At 37.0% G+C, this 14,227-nt stretch overlaps 1 protein-coding gene across 1 annotated transcript in view; it reads right to left on the bottom strand.

The window, feature by feature from the left end:
* The window catches only part of SEMA3D (semaphorin 3D), a 190,439-nt gene that overhangs the window by 93,464 nt on the left and 82,748 nt on the right, over nt 1-14,227 (bottom strand). Inside the window, exon 3 of the mRNA XM_024557567.4 lies at nt 9,610-9,770. Coding sequence (XP_024413335.2) covers nt 9,610-9,770 — 161 coding nt within the window. The remainder of the gene's footprint in view (nt 1-9,609; nt 9,771-14,227) is intronic.

Raw genomic sequence — 14,227 nt, 5'->3', positions numbered from 1 at the left:
GTTAGCAGATTTTTTTTTTTTATTTTTACCAAGCAGGGTGGAGAAAAGTAAATTATTTCAAGGACTTTTACTTGCACTAAATACTTTCCAAGGCTATCTTCTGAAAGAAAAATAAACCCTTACTGATAATACTAGCTAATCTCGATAATTCTCTCCAAATAGACAATATACACTCTTCTTTTTGACTGGCTGAGAAAATGTTTTATGTTTGCCTCAGGTAATTTATGTTAATGAGAAAAATCAGTCCCCTAAGTAAATTACATTTTTCAGGAAGCCTGTTTTCTATTCCCTCTAAGTGTGGTGATCAATGGGATTGACTCCTGAACATTTCTTCCATCTACGGTAATCGATTGATGAAAGCAAATTGTAGTTACCTAACCCGTCTTTTGAGTTTAAGAATTTGAATTCATGTTTTTCTGGCCAATGTGATGTGAAGGAGGGTTCTATGAAAGGTTTCTTTGCTCCTAAGAAAGAGACATAATAAATGATGGTCTTTCCTCCCTTTGCATTTCCTTTTCTGTATGTGATCCATGAAACTGTCCCAGCCATCTTGCAACCAACCTAAGGACAAGCCAACATCAAGAATAGCAGATGAGCCCTAAAGTGCTGCATCCTTGACAACTTTTTTCATTAAGCCGCTAGTAGTACAATCTCCATAAAGTGTGAGTGAGGGAACGAGGGACACTGGATAAAATCAGAGTGTGGCCCTGCCCTGGTATGGCTCAATGAGTTGAGCACCAGCCTGCGAACCAAAATGTCACTTGTTTGATTTCTGGTCAGGGCCCATGCCTGGGTTGCAGGCCAGGCCCCTGACTGGGGACTTGCAAGAGGCAACCCATCAATATTTCTCTTGCATGTTGTTTCCCTCCCTCTCTTTCTCTCTCTCTTCCCCTCTCTTTAAAAACAAACAAATAAAATCTTAAAAAAAATAGGGTGAAAATGTGTTGGGAAGAGTTTTTAAAGTCAATAGAAATCTGGAGTTCATTCAATTTCCTCAGAAATCAAGAACTGCCAGAAGTGTATAAACTGGTAAGAAATATGATAAGGTATTTCTTTTTTTAAAAAAAATAATACTGATGGTCATGGTAAATAGATTAGATAGGGAGAAAAGTGGAGATTCTCTTTTACAAGATAAATGCAGCTAAATAACAGTATTATCACTTACGCTAGAGGACAATATTGAAAGGCTTTCCACCTTATCAGCTGGGCTGTCAACTGAAGCTGTTGTTGGAACTGCATCCCAGCTCAGTATCCCTTTGTCTAATACTATTTCCTTAGCGACCCTTCACATGTGTTGATCCCGAGACCACCACATTAAAAATATCCTTTAAGTCCCATAGTTAGCCTCTGGGGGAATTCAACATAGAAACAAAATGGTTGGGGATGGTAAATGCAGACCCACATCTGTGTCTTACCCTCGGAATGCAATCTCTTTTGGCCGGTTCTAATGGCTCCATTTTGGTCTAGGGTTGAGGGAAGGGTATGTCAAATAAATGTATATATTTGTCCCAAATGTGCATGTTCTTTTCTAGAGAGAAATCCACAGAGCATTGCTTCACTAAGAGTGGCCTTACAGATCAAGTTTAGAAAACCCTCTTAAATTGTGAAGTATCATATCTCCTATGACATATGCTTATACTTACTCTTAAGTCTATTAAGTCCCTATATAAATAGTCCTTCCACTCAAAATAAAGATCAAAATCTTATTTTCTTATCTAAATGTCAGAGAGTTAAAAAAATAAAAGAAGTGTACTTAATTTTTACTCTGTAGATTGTGAAAATATCCTAAAGGTCTGGTTTTGACTTTCTTCTTCTACAGTAATTATCCATCAAAGTTTATTAAGCACAGACTGGGACAACCATCGTAGAAGACTCAAAATCTATTCTGAACAGAGTAAAGATAATATGAAGGGCATCACTAAATATTTATTACTAAATTAGATTTGCACACAACTTTTCTATTATTTACGGCCATTCCCCACTAAAGGCTTCTGGTCAATATGAAATAATACTGGTTACTTTTCAATAGGCACAAGGCCTGTCTGTACAAAAACTTTAAATAAACATATATCCTGAATTTTAATACTTTAATTGAATATGTTCTATGTATTTTTTATTTCCCAGAAGAAATAATCATTTTGAATAACCAACTGAAGACTAGCTAAAAGAAAAAAACAAGTCTTATAACCAAGGATTTACAGAAGAAACGGTGTCGAGACTGGTGGGAAGCACAGAGCCACGAAAAGAGCTGGTCCCACTCCCATGGATGGGTGGCTGAGGTTCCAGAGAGACATCTCAGCTGTGGAGGGTTTCCCCTGAGAAGCACGTGGTCTCAATCCCAAGCTGGGCTCCCCAGTCAGAAGCGGCAAAGCTGGGAAGGGACACCCACATAACATCCGCCTGTGAAAATCAATGAGGATTCTGTCTGTCAAATAGAGGCATGAGTCTACTAGAGACATAGGCACCCTCTTAAAGGGCCAATGAAGAAAATTTTGTTTGTAGCCACTCTGGGCTCCAATGGAGGGAGCACCGAATAGACTAGACTTGTGTGAGGAAAATCTGGGGTTTGTGACTCTGGGGAGAGAAATGAAAAGACAGCCACCAGGATCCCTGTGCTGAGTCACTCTCCCATACTGAAGATACCCTCTTTCTTGGCGGGAGCACTCCCCTCCATGGGGCATCAGCCTGGGGAAAAACAACAGCTACAACCTCTGGATTCCCTCTCACCCAACCCTGGAGAACATATCTCCTGGTAAGGAGTCAGTTACATTGTCCAGAGTGTAGAAGTCTGGGCAGACCCAGGAGGTGTCAGTGACTAAGTTTTGCAGCTTTTGGTGGGGGTCATCCCTACCTTCCTGTGAACCTAAGTGGTGTTTCCTCCTCACGGGAGATATGCTAGCCCCATCCTATGGGTTTCTGCGGACCCAACCCCTTTGCGGCTTACTCTTGGTTGCTCTGCCCTGCCTAGGACTGGACAAATCCAGGACAGACTGAACTGTGTAACCCTGGGGTAGCAGCCACAACACCCACCTTTCCCTAAGCCTGACCAGCACCTACACCTCAGAGGAGATCCACTAGCCCCCATCCTCCCAACCCTTGGAGGCCCCACCTTGTTGAGCTCTGGCTCCTAGCAGCAGAATCTGGGAACAGACTGAACTGTGGGGCCCTAGGATATGAGCGTCCGAGCAGAGCAGAGCTTTCTCTTCACACGGCCATATCTTGGTCTGTTTGGACCTATTAAACTATTCTGACCTCACTCCAACGACTCCCTGAGACCCTGCCCCAAGACAAAAGTGTGAAGCACACAGTAGGTGGCATCTATACTTGGTATACCCAGGGTATTTTGATGAGTGGTCTCAGGCCCAGCACTGGCACTAATTTAAACATATATCAATCTAGTGAACATCATTGGAAGTCATAGCCGTAGCAGTCAGCAATCAGACAACAAGAAGAAATGAAAGGAACCTAAATTGGAAAGGAAGAAGTAGAAGTGCCATTATTTGCAGATGACACGATATTGTACATAAAGAACCCTAAAAATTCCTGCCAAATACTAATAGAACTGATAAATGAATTCAGTAAAGTAGCAGGATACAAAACAAATATCCAGAAATCAGTTGCATTTTTATACACAAATAATGAATTATCAGAAAGGGAAACTAAGAAAATCCCATTCACTATTGCCTCATATATAAAGGATGTAAAAGACCTGTATTCAGAAAATTGTAAGACCCTGAAGAAAGATACAAGTAAAAGGAAGTATATACCATGTTCATGGAAGAATTAACATTTTAAAATATCCATACTACCCAATGCAATCTATAGATTCAATGCAATTCCTATCAAGATACCAATGGCATATTGCACAGACCTAGAACCAGTATTCCCAAAACTTATATGGAACCACAGAAGACCATGAATAGCAATAGCAAGCTTGAGAGAGAACAAAATTGGAAGTATCATGCTACCTGATATCAAACTGTACTACAAGGCCACAGTAATCAAAACAGCTGATACTTGTAAATGTACCACAGTTTTTTGATCCACTCATTTACTGATGGGCACTTAGGTTGTTTCCTGCACTTGGCTATTGTAAATTGTGCTGCTATGAACATTGGGGTACATAGGTTCTTTTGAATTGGTATTTCAGGATTCTTAAGGTACAATCTTAGCAGTGGAATTGCTGGGTCAAAAGGCATTTCCATTTTTACTTTTCTGAGGAAATTCCATACTGTTTTCTACAGTGGCTGTACCAGTTTGCATTCCCACCAACAGTGTACTAGGGATCCCCTTTCTCCACAGCATCTCTAGCACTTGTTGTTTGTTGATTTGTTTATGATAGCCACTCTGACCAGGTGTGAAGTGATCTCATTGTGGTTTTAATTTGCATCTCTCTGTACACAGCAGAAAAGAAGAAGAAACTCCACATTTTACAACAGCATGGATGGAACTAGAGAGCATTATGCTAAGTGAAATAACCCAGGCAGTAAAAGACAAATACCATGTGATCTCACCTATAAGTGGAACCTAGTCAACAAAGCAAACATGTGAGCAAAATATAACCAGAGACATAGCAATAAAGAACAAACTGACAGTAACCAGAAGAGAGGGGAGGGGGGATAACGGGGCAAAGAAAGGGAAGGGTCATCAAGGAACATGTATAATAGACCCAGGGACAAAGACAACAGGGTGGGGGGCGTTGAATGTGGGAGCTAGGGGTGGGTAGGGCAGGGGAGAGTAATGGGAGGAAATGAGGACAACTGTAATTGCACAACAATAAAAAAAACAGCTGGTACTTGCATAAAAACAGACATATGGATCTATGGGACAAAATTAAAAACCCAGACATAAAACCATGCCTTTATGGTCAATTAATATTGGGCAAAAGAGGAAAGAACATACAATGGGGTAAAGCAATATATTCAATAAATGATGTTGGGAAAATTGGACAGATAATGTGCAAATGAATCTAGACCACCTTCTTACACAATACTCAAAAATGAACTCAAATTCATTAAAAAATAAAATGTTACACTTGAAACCGTAAAAATTCTAGAAGAAAATGTAGTCAGTAAAATCTCAAACATTTGTCTTAGCAATTTTTTTTTCTGATATATGCCCTTGGGCAAGGGAAACAAAATTTAAAAAAAATGGGACTACATCAAACCAAAAGTTTTTACACAGCAAAGAAAACCATTAACAAAATGAAAAGACAACCCACTGAGTGGAAGAACATATTTGACAAAGATGTATCTTATAAGGGGCTAACATTCAAAATTTATAAAGAACTTATACAACTCAACACCACCAAGACAAAGAATCCAATTAAAAATGGGGAAAAGAGACCTGAATAGACACTTCTCCAAAAAGGATATAAAGATGACCAATAGGCATATGAAAAACTGCTCTATGTCACTAATCTTCAGAGAAATGCAAATTGAAACCCAACTGAGATACCACTTCACACCTGTCAGAATGGCTATCACCAAGAAATCAACAACTAGTGCTAGAAAGGATATGGAGGAAGAGGAACCCTGCATTGTTGACGGGAACGCAGATCAGTGCAGCCATTGTAGAAAACACGAAGTTTTCTCAGAAAATTAAAAATGGAACTGCTTTTTGACCCAGAGATCCCACTTCCGGGAATATATCCTAAGAATCCTGAAATTCTAATTCAAAAGAATATACACACCGCTATGTTCACTGTGGCATTATTTGCAATGGTTAACATCTGGAAACAACCCAAGTGCCCATCGGTAGATGAATGGATAAGAAGAGCTGTGTTACATTTACATAACGGATTACTACATGGCCACAAAAAAAGAAGGAAGCCTTGCCTTTTGAGACAGCATGGATGAACCTGGAAAGTAGTGTGCTAAGTGAAATAGGCCAATCAGAGAAAGACAAATACCATATGATCACACTTATATGTAGACTCTAATGAACAAAATAAATTCATGAAAAAAATAGAAACAGGGGCAGGGACATATGGAACAGACTGAAAACTGTAAGAGGTGAGATGGGTGGGCAGACTGGATGAAAGAAGGTGAAAACCTTAGCTAAAAAACATATGTACATAATGCATAAATACAGACAACAGTATGGTGATAGGCACAGTGAGGGGGGGTGGGTGCTAGGAGGATGTGGGAAAAAAGGGGATGGAAAGAGACGGCTTGTGGCAATGGGTGCACAATGCAGTGTGCAGATGATGAACTGTATGGTTTTGTGAAACAATGTCACCCTGATAAATTCAATTAAGGGAAAATGAAACAAAATAATAAAAAATTTTAAAAAGTACTGATACAACTCAACACCAAAAAAATATAATTTAAAAAAATGGGCTAAGGGCCTGAATAGACACTTCCCTAAAGAGGACATTTAGATGGTCAACAGACATATGTCAAAATGCTCAACATCACAAATCATCAGGGAAATGAATATTAAAACCACAATGAGATATCACCTCATACCTAGCAGAATGACTATCATCAAACAAACAAGTGCTTGCAAGGATTTGGAGACGTAAAAATAAAAACAGAACTGCCTTTTGACCCAGCAATTTTACTTCTGAGAATATATCCTGAGAAACTCGAAACACCAATTTAGAATAATCTATGCACCCCTGTGTTCATTACAGCATTATTTACAATAGCCTTGATTTAGAAGCAACCCAAGTGCCCATCAGTAGATGAGTGGGTTAAAAACTGTGGTACATTTACACAATGGAATACTACTCAGCTGTAATAAAGAAGGAAATCTTACCTTTTGTGACAGCATGGATAGACCTGGAGAGCATTATGGTAAGTGAAGCAATCCAGTCAGAGAAACACAAGTACCACATAATTTCACTCATATGTAAATCTAATGAACAAAATAAAACTAACAAACAAAATAGAAACAGACTCATAGATAAAGAATAGGCTGACAGCTGCCAGAGGGGCAGGGGTTTGAGGAGCAGGGTGAGGAAGATGAAGGGAGTAAGTAAAAATTAAAAGAAAAACCTTATAGACACAGACAACGGTATGGTGATCACCAGAGCAAGAGGGGAACAGGGGGAGGTAGAAAAGGGCAGAGAGGGGGATAAATGGTGAGGAAAGGAGACTCGACTTGGGTGGTGAACACACCATATAGTATACAGATGATGTGTTACAGAATTGCACCTGAAACCTATATAATTTTATTAACCAATGTCACCCAAAAAATTCAATAAAAATATTTAAAAAAATAAAAGTTTCCCAGAGGAAAAAAATTCCCAACCAGTCACTCGTAACTCAATTATGTGTTGTATACTGCTTTCACTCGAAGGAGTACAAAGGACATCTTTCAGCCCCTCAGAGTCCAAACATGTGTGGTTTCTTATACAGAGGAGTTTGGATTTTGGCCGAGGGGCAACGAGCCAATGCAAACCGTGTAGGTCTAAACATTGCTAAAGTACTACATCTTGACACTTGCTTGCTGCTGTGGAGTACCTTTTAACACTGGAGTGATTTATATAAATGTTAAAGGTAGATACCTACATAAACATAAATTCATACCTTTACATACACAACCCCTTTATGAATTATACAAGCTATAAAAATATAAAGAAATATCAGTTAAGCCAAAAAATCTCTAGTACAGGCCTTAATGTTATAATGTGTTTTAATAATGATTTATTTCAATAACATCATGACAGAAATCAATATTTCATAAATATTTATTTTATTAAATATTAGCACATTTCAAGTATGGAAAATGACCAAAGAGAGATTTGCTTAAAATAGTCACAAAAGGAAATTGTGCTATCAGAATTTATTTTAAGCAATGATCTAATACACTCAGTTCAGATAAGTGGACTTTTTCTTCCAATCCCTAAAGACAGAGAATAGCACAAGAATAAACTCCCTTAGAAGTATGAATTGCTTTTTGCTATTATGCTAAAACAGAGACATACTTGGGAAAGTGCTCCTAGCTCTGTAGTATCTCTTAAAGCAATACAGCAAAACTGAGTAAGACTTTCTTTGGGCTCTTAAAAAAGATTCATCCCCTGCTAAGATGTTTACTGATGACTGAGAGAGAGTTGATACCACCAACAGGTTCTGCTGGGAGTATGAGTCCGTAAACAAAATTCCTGAAGTGAAAACACCCCCTTAAAAATAAATGGAATGGAGAATGATGGCAGGCTTTTCAAATTCTAGCACCTAAGCAAGCCTTTATTTTACTCTACTATAAATGATATCCAGGCTATTAGATAATAATTTATTTAAAAATAAATTATGTGCTTCTAAGTGTGTTTGGATTAAACAAGTCAAGAACAACTATTGGTATTATTGTAGCCACCACACTTTCTTCTAGAAATACAGATTACATGAAATATATGCATATATGTTTGCATTCAAAGGCTATTGCTTTATCAAATCTGAGCTTTCATAAGAAGTAACTCCTTTTCTTTCAGTGGACCTCAGTCAAAACTGTGGAAAAGGTAAAAGTTAAAATGATTAAAAAGCAAAAGCCAATGTTTCTAATGCAGACATTAATTAAGCAATATTAATACATATGTGGATAAATAATTTTCCTGTACAGACTAAGGCCCTGAGTGCCGATAAGGTTCAAATAACTGAATGACGAATACTGAGTTATTAAAAGCATCTCAAAATTACAGAGTTCAGTTGAAGTGGTCATGTGGGTGAATGCTAATGAAGCCTCACAGTCCTAAGATACTTACAAACAACTCTTTTTTAAATGGGAGGAATTCTTTATTAACCTGAAAACTTTCAATGACTCCTAGTATTTCTTTTGGAATACTTCTAGAAAAGAAGAAAAAGAAAAACAACAAAGATGTTTCATAGATACAGAATCGTTCATGTAGTATGTCTTCTCATCAGTCATTTAATCCCTTCTCGTCTTGGTATCTGTCTTTGCTCACATAGGCTTTGGTATTTGCTAAAGTACTAGCTAGTAATTATAAGGCATAAGATATGACACCCTTACGTGGGGTATCACAGTGCTAATTGAAAATGTAGGATACAGCAGCAATGCCTTTTAAATTTTGAATAAACTAGTATATATTTCCCTTTAGTGATAAGACTATTCTTAATGTGTCCATAGTTAAGGCATTAATAATTTTCACTCTCTGAGCATGATAAAGCCATAAGAGAAACCTGTTTCAGATGTAAAATGGGAATGTGGAGAAAAGAGTGGTGTTAAATTGCTACTAGAGTCACACTATCAAGTTTAAGTATGCTTATTTGTTAACTGAAAGTAAAAATAGATTTACAAAAATTGCTATGGATATAAATGTTAACACTTGATGATTAACTCATTTGCCAGCTTTCCAATCTAAAACTTTGCACTTTTATTATATAATGTAGTACTATTTATTGACTACTTTTCATGCCTTTCATTCATATTTTCAAAGGTTATGGTATTATACTCTTCATTCTTAACAAAGAATATGTATATGTACTTAAATCCATAAAAATCTAAAACATATATCAAAGGCATTATGTTCTTTTTGACAGGTATGTGACCTACTGCATTTGACACTGAGTCACTTACAACAAAACAAAGAAAAAGAAGGGAATAGATGAAAAGAAATGCATCCGGTCATCTATATATAGACAAACTGACCTTCTTAAAATTTTTGTTCAAGTCAACCAGACTGAGCAGGAAGATGTGGTCCTTGGCTCCCAGGAGCAGCCTGCCCCTCTCCTCGTCTAACAGAATTGTTTGGAAATCCAGTCCTTCGGATGAACCCAGAAAGGGAATACAGCTATTTGAAAGCAGCAAATCTATGGGAAAGTGAAAGAAGAACAGAGCAAAAGAAAAAATTCTTAATAAACACAATAATATTTACCTCAATACATACATTGTCCCACATCATAAATACATAAACATACCATGAGGACCCCAATTTTGATATATGCAAGCAACACACAGTTTTTAGCACATATTTATTTAGAAATAAATGTAATTATTGTACTTTATTTTATTGGTACATTTAACTTATGCAAAATGGATAACATTAAAATGAACATAAAACATGTCGACACAAAAGAAATTAAATTCAAAATATTTTACAACCCTCTAGTCACCTTTAAGTTATAAATAACTACTTAAGTCATAAAATAAACTACAGTAATATTTGTGAATTGATTAAATCTATCAATATGTGCCAAGTAAGCCTCAAACTAAGTGTGTGGTAAAACTCGTAGCGTTCCTTCCCCGCCTACTTTTGATGGTGTTTAGACTGATTGCCTGTGTTTGGGAAATTACACTGCACCTACATCATATATTCAGAAAGAAGTAAACAAAGAGGCTGAGTCGAAGAAACTAGATTCTGAAGGATATATGATCCTAAACCCATAATGGAAGCAGAATTTTAAAGCAGGGTGGGACCTTGAAAATCAATTCATACAAATTTTGATTTTATAAATGCAAGTATTTCATTCCAGAAAAGTTAGCTACGTGCCCTAAAGTCACAAAACCATGTGCTGGGCAAAGCTCATAATAAACCTCATTGTCAGTCTCCATTTCTGATCAACTTGTCTACAGGTCCTAATTTTTTTTTTTTTTTTTTATTGTGATATGGCCAGACTCTCATTTAACTTAAGGTCTGGGATTACAGGAACCCAAATCTTTCCAGATTTTACCCCAAGTACTTATCATACCCTGCAATTTTCTACAGCTCTAGAGTATTAAATACTAGTAAGGTAATAATATCGTTCATTACTTATTAAAGTCCATTATATGTTACTGGACTTTATAACAAAATCATTTCAAGTAATTCATTATTAATTGATGAGAAAGATAAAAAGGTAGGTCTCAGAAACAGGTATCTAAACATACTTCTAAAATGTATCAATGGCAGTTTCAACCTCTGTAAAAGGGATATTTGAGTCCCTTACATTTAAAATCTGTACATTCTATCCACAAATGATGGGCTTCATTATTATTTCATATTTTTGAGAATTCCCTTCACTCTCCTTTCTAATTTACAATGATTAAATGCCACTTCCTTTAGTCACTAAGATAGATTCTGTCTTAGTTTTGACAACCCGAAAGGCTGTATGCTGAAGATATGATACTATCAGAATTCTTGAATTTAGCTTCACCAAACATAAATGCCTTATTAATATTTATGAATCATGCTTTCTGCACATTGGATAAAGTGTGAACTGTATCAGGGGTGCCCAATCTGTGGCCCGTGGGCTGCATGCAGCCCAGGATGGCTGTGAATGTGGCCCAACATAAAATCATAAATTTACTTAAAACATGAGATTTTTTTTGTGATTGCATGTCTCAATGTCTCAATGTATTCAACGTGTGGCCCTAGACAATACTTCTTCCAGTGTGGTGCAGAGATGCCAGAAGGTTGGATACCCCTGTTACTAAATACTTTCCTACTAAGCTAAATAAAACTTTAGTAGGTTTTCAGACCAGAGACACAATGGAAAAATATGTTTTAGCATCTTCCAAATGCAGTAAAACTATTTTTGCAGGGTTATATAAAAAAAATGGGCCATACTTATTATAAATTAGAACCAAGGAGAGAAGAATGGAACAGAGAGAATAGATAAGACAGATATGATCTAAGCTCTTAACAGCAGAAACCGTTACACACAAACCTTTATTCAATCAGGCAATTCTCTATCTTCCTCCCACCGATTTCCCCTTTTTAATAAAGAATGAAATGAGCAAAATGGAGAGTATGTAAGGGGATTTCCAAGAGTATATATTGACCCAATTAATAGAGGAGAGTAGGTTATATGACATAAATCCTCGTTATTTCAAATGTCCATGGATAATAATCAACTTATTTTGAACCATGCACTGCATGTTAACTACGAAATGAGATGTGGTTAGTCTGATGAGTGAGAGTGGGAGCTAGAGGCCCAGACGACCTGGATCACATCATGGCCACACAACTCTGGTTGCGTGATAGGACAAGAAAATTAACTTCTCTATTTCTTAGTTTTCTCATCTATAAGCTGGAGATAATAATAAAATCTATATAATAAATAATGTAGGTGTGAAGAATAAATGAGTTAAAATATAAACCATTAGAACAGAGCCAGGCACACAGTAAATGCTATGTAACAATGAGTCATTATAATGATGATGATGTATGTTTATAAATCTACGCAAAATCTGCAAAAAGATATTCCTAATATGTTCAAACTCATATAATTGTCATGAGGTAATTTATATAAAGCTCTTAGAACAATGCCTTGAAGACAGGAAAAGTTCAATAAATATTAACTGTTACTTTGAACATAATTATTAAACTCCCATTTGGACCAAATAAAGAAAAGTTCTATTAAAGAAAAATATTATCTCATCATCCATTAAATTTTGCTTATGGAGATTAGAACATCACTATTTTTATAATATGGGGATAATAGTAAAAGGCTATTCAGTCCACAAACATGTATTAGAATCTAGTACATGTTAGGTACTGGGCGCATACTTGAGTTGTGGGATGATGACTAAGTCCTGTTTCAAGGAGCTCACAGATCAGTAAGCAAATAGATATGTATATAAAATGCAACACAAGTGAAATAAAACTTCCAATAGGAGTATATACAAAACATCACTAAATATTTTTAGTAATTAAGAGTGCATCATCTTACAAAAGAAAGTGATATTTGAGAATGGCCTTGAAAGACCTATAGAAGCCTTACAGGAAAGATGTAAAGAAAATTACATTCCAGGCAGAACGACACTACAATGTACAAGAGTGTACATATATCACCATATGTTGTAGGTATACACTGTATTTTTAATATTTCTCCTACGCTAGAATGTGAGTTCCTTTGGGGCAAAGGCCATGTTGTAAGATTAACTTTGAATCCCCAGCCCCTAGCTTGGAGTCTGAGAGAAATTAAGTACTTCATAAATATTTGTAGAACTGCAGCAGTTTGACATGCCGGCACAGACAGAATATGCAGAATCAGTGAGACACAGGATGGACATAAGGCAGCCTCCAGGTAATCGCAGCCCAAGATGGCAGACTGGGGAATTGGTTATGATGTAGTAACTGGAAGCCACTGAAATATTTTAGGCAGAAAAATGACAAAGACTATAACTGAGTGTCAGAGAATAATTCTGGCTGTAGTGTTCAGGATGGATGAGAATCAGGAAAGGTGGGGGCAGGGAAACTACCCAGAATTCTCTGATAGATGATGATTCCTAAATTAGGGCAATGCCGATAGGAGGAGGAGGATGTTTCAGAATGTTGCATCTCATTTTTTGTTTCTACTTATACAGTGAGGAAAAGAAATATAAAGTTGACAGTCTTTTGCTTTATTTTCCTTTAGCATAACAAATTCTATTGGGTTCAGTTTCAAACAAATTTGACAAAGAAGAACAGCTGCAAAAATAGTGACTAACCTGATGTATTATCATTTCAAAATGATTTAATGTTGCCTTGTGACAATGTTAGCATCAAAATGATTAAAGCATGCTTTGCCAATCCTTTGTAGCCAAACTAAATAATTAGACTTAGGCATTACATATGAAAATTTCTCAGGCTGACGCACACATTTTGAAAAGACCTTGGGACAGGCATTGGAACAGGTTCCCTCTTCCCCAAGCAGCTTATCTCTCTTGCATTTCTGCCAAACTAAGCAAAGTGATTTTTGTTTCCACGGGATCATCAGCTAAAGCCAAGGCGGGGGAAAAAAGGTTAAATTAAGAGCCTGCATCTTAACACCTAGAGCTAACACACTCCCAGGAATTCAGGAATCAGAAATGAGTACTGGCTCTGGAGGCCACAAACTCATGAAAATTAAACACTAATAATTTGGCAATATATTTCAGAGTTTTATTTTTCCTTCTTCTAAATGGCAACTCTCAGGCGATTTTTAATGACTCTCCAAAGTTTATAATCCTTTTGAACAAGAACTCTGTCGGGGGTTTTTTTCCCCATTGGGTGAGTATGTTGCTTCTCACGTGCCTCTCCGAGGAGGCCTGTGCTGCTCTTACTCAAGCAGCCCCACCTCTCCTCCGACGACAGCAGCATTTAACTCCGCCGTAAATGCACTCTTTGTTCTGCCTACCTAAACCTTAATCCACAGTAACTCCTGACTGTTCTTTCAGCAATTCACTGTCCTGTCACCTTGTTCTCTGTTTCTAAGCTCATTCAGTCACCCAGACCCTCAAATCCCCACTCGTGTTCTAGCAAAACACTCTTGGAAAATCTACAAACTGATTTTTTTCTGAAATCTCAAAATTATACATGTGATGC

The sequence above is a fragment of the Desmodus rotundus genome, chromosome 6 (assembly GCF_022682495.2).
Source record: "Desmodus rotundus isolate HL8 chromosome 6, HLdesRot8A.1, whole genome shotgun sequence".
NCBI lineage: Eukaryota > Metazoa > Chordata > Mammalia > Chiroptera > Phyllostomidae > Desmodus > Desmodus rotundus.
The sequence above is the reverse complement of the archived record's forward strand: the minus strand, read 5'-3'. Positions and strand labels throughout refer to the sequence as shown.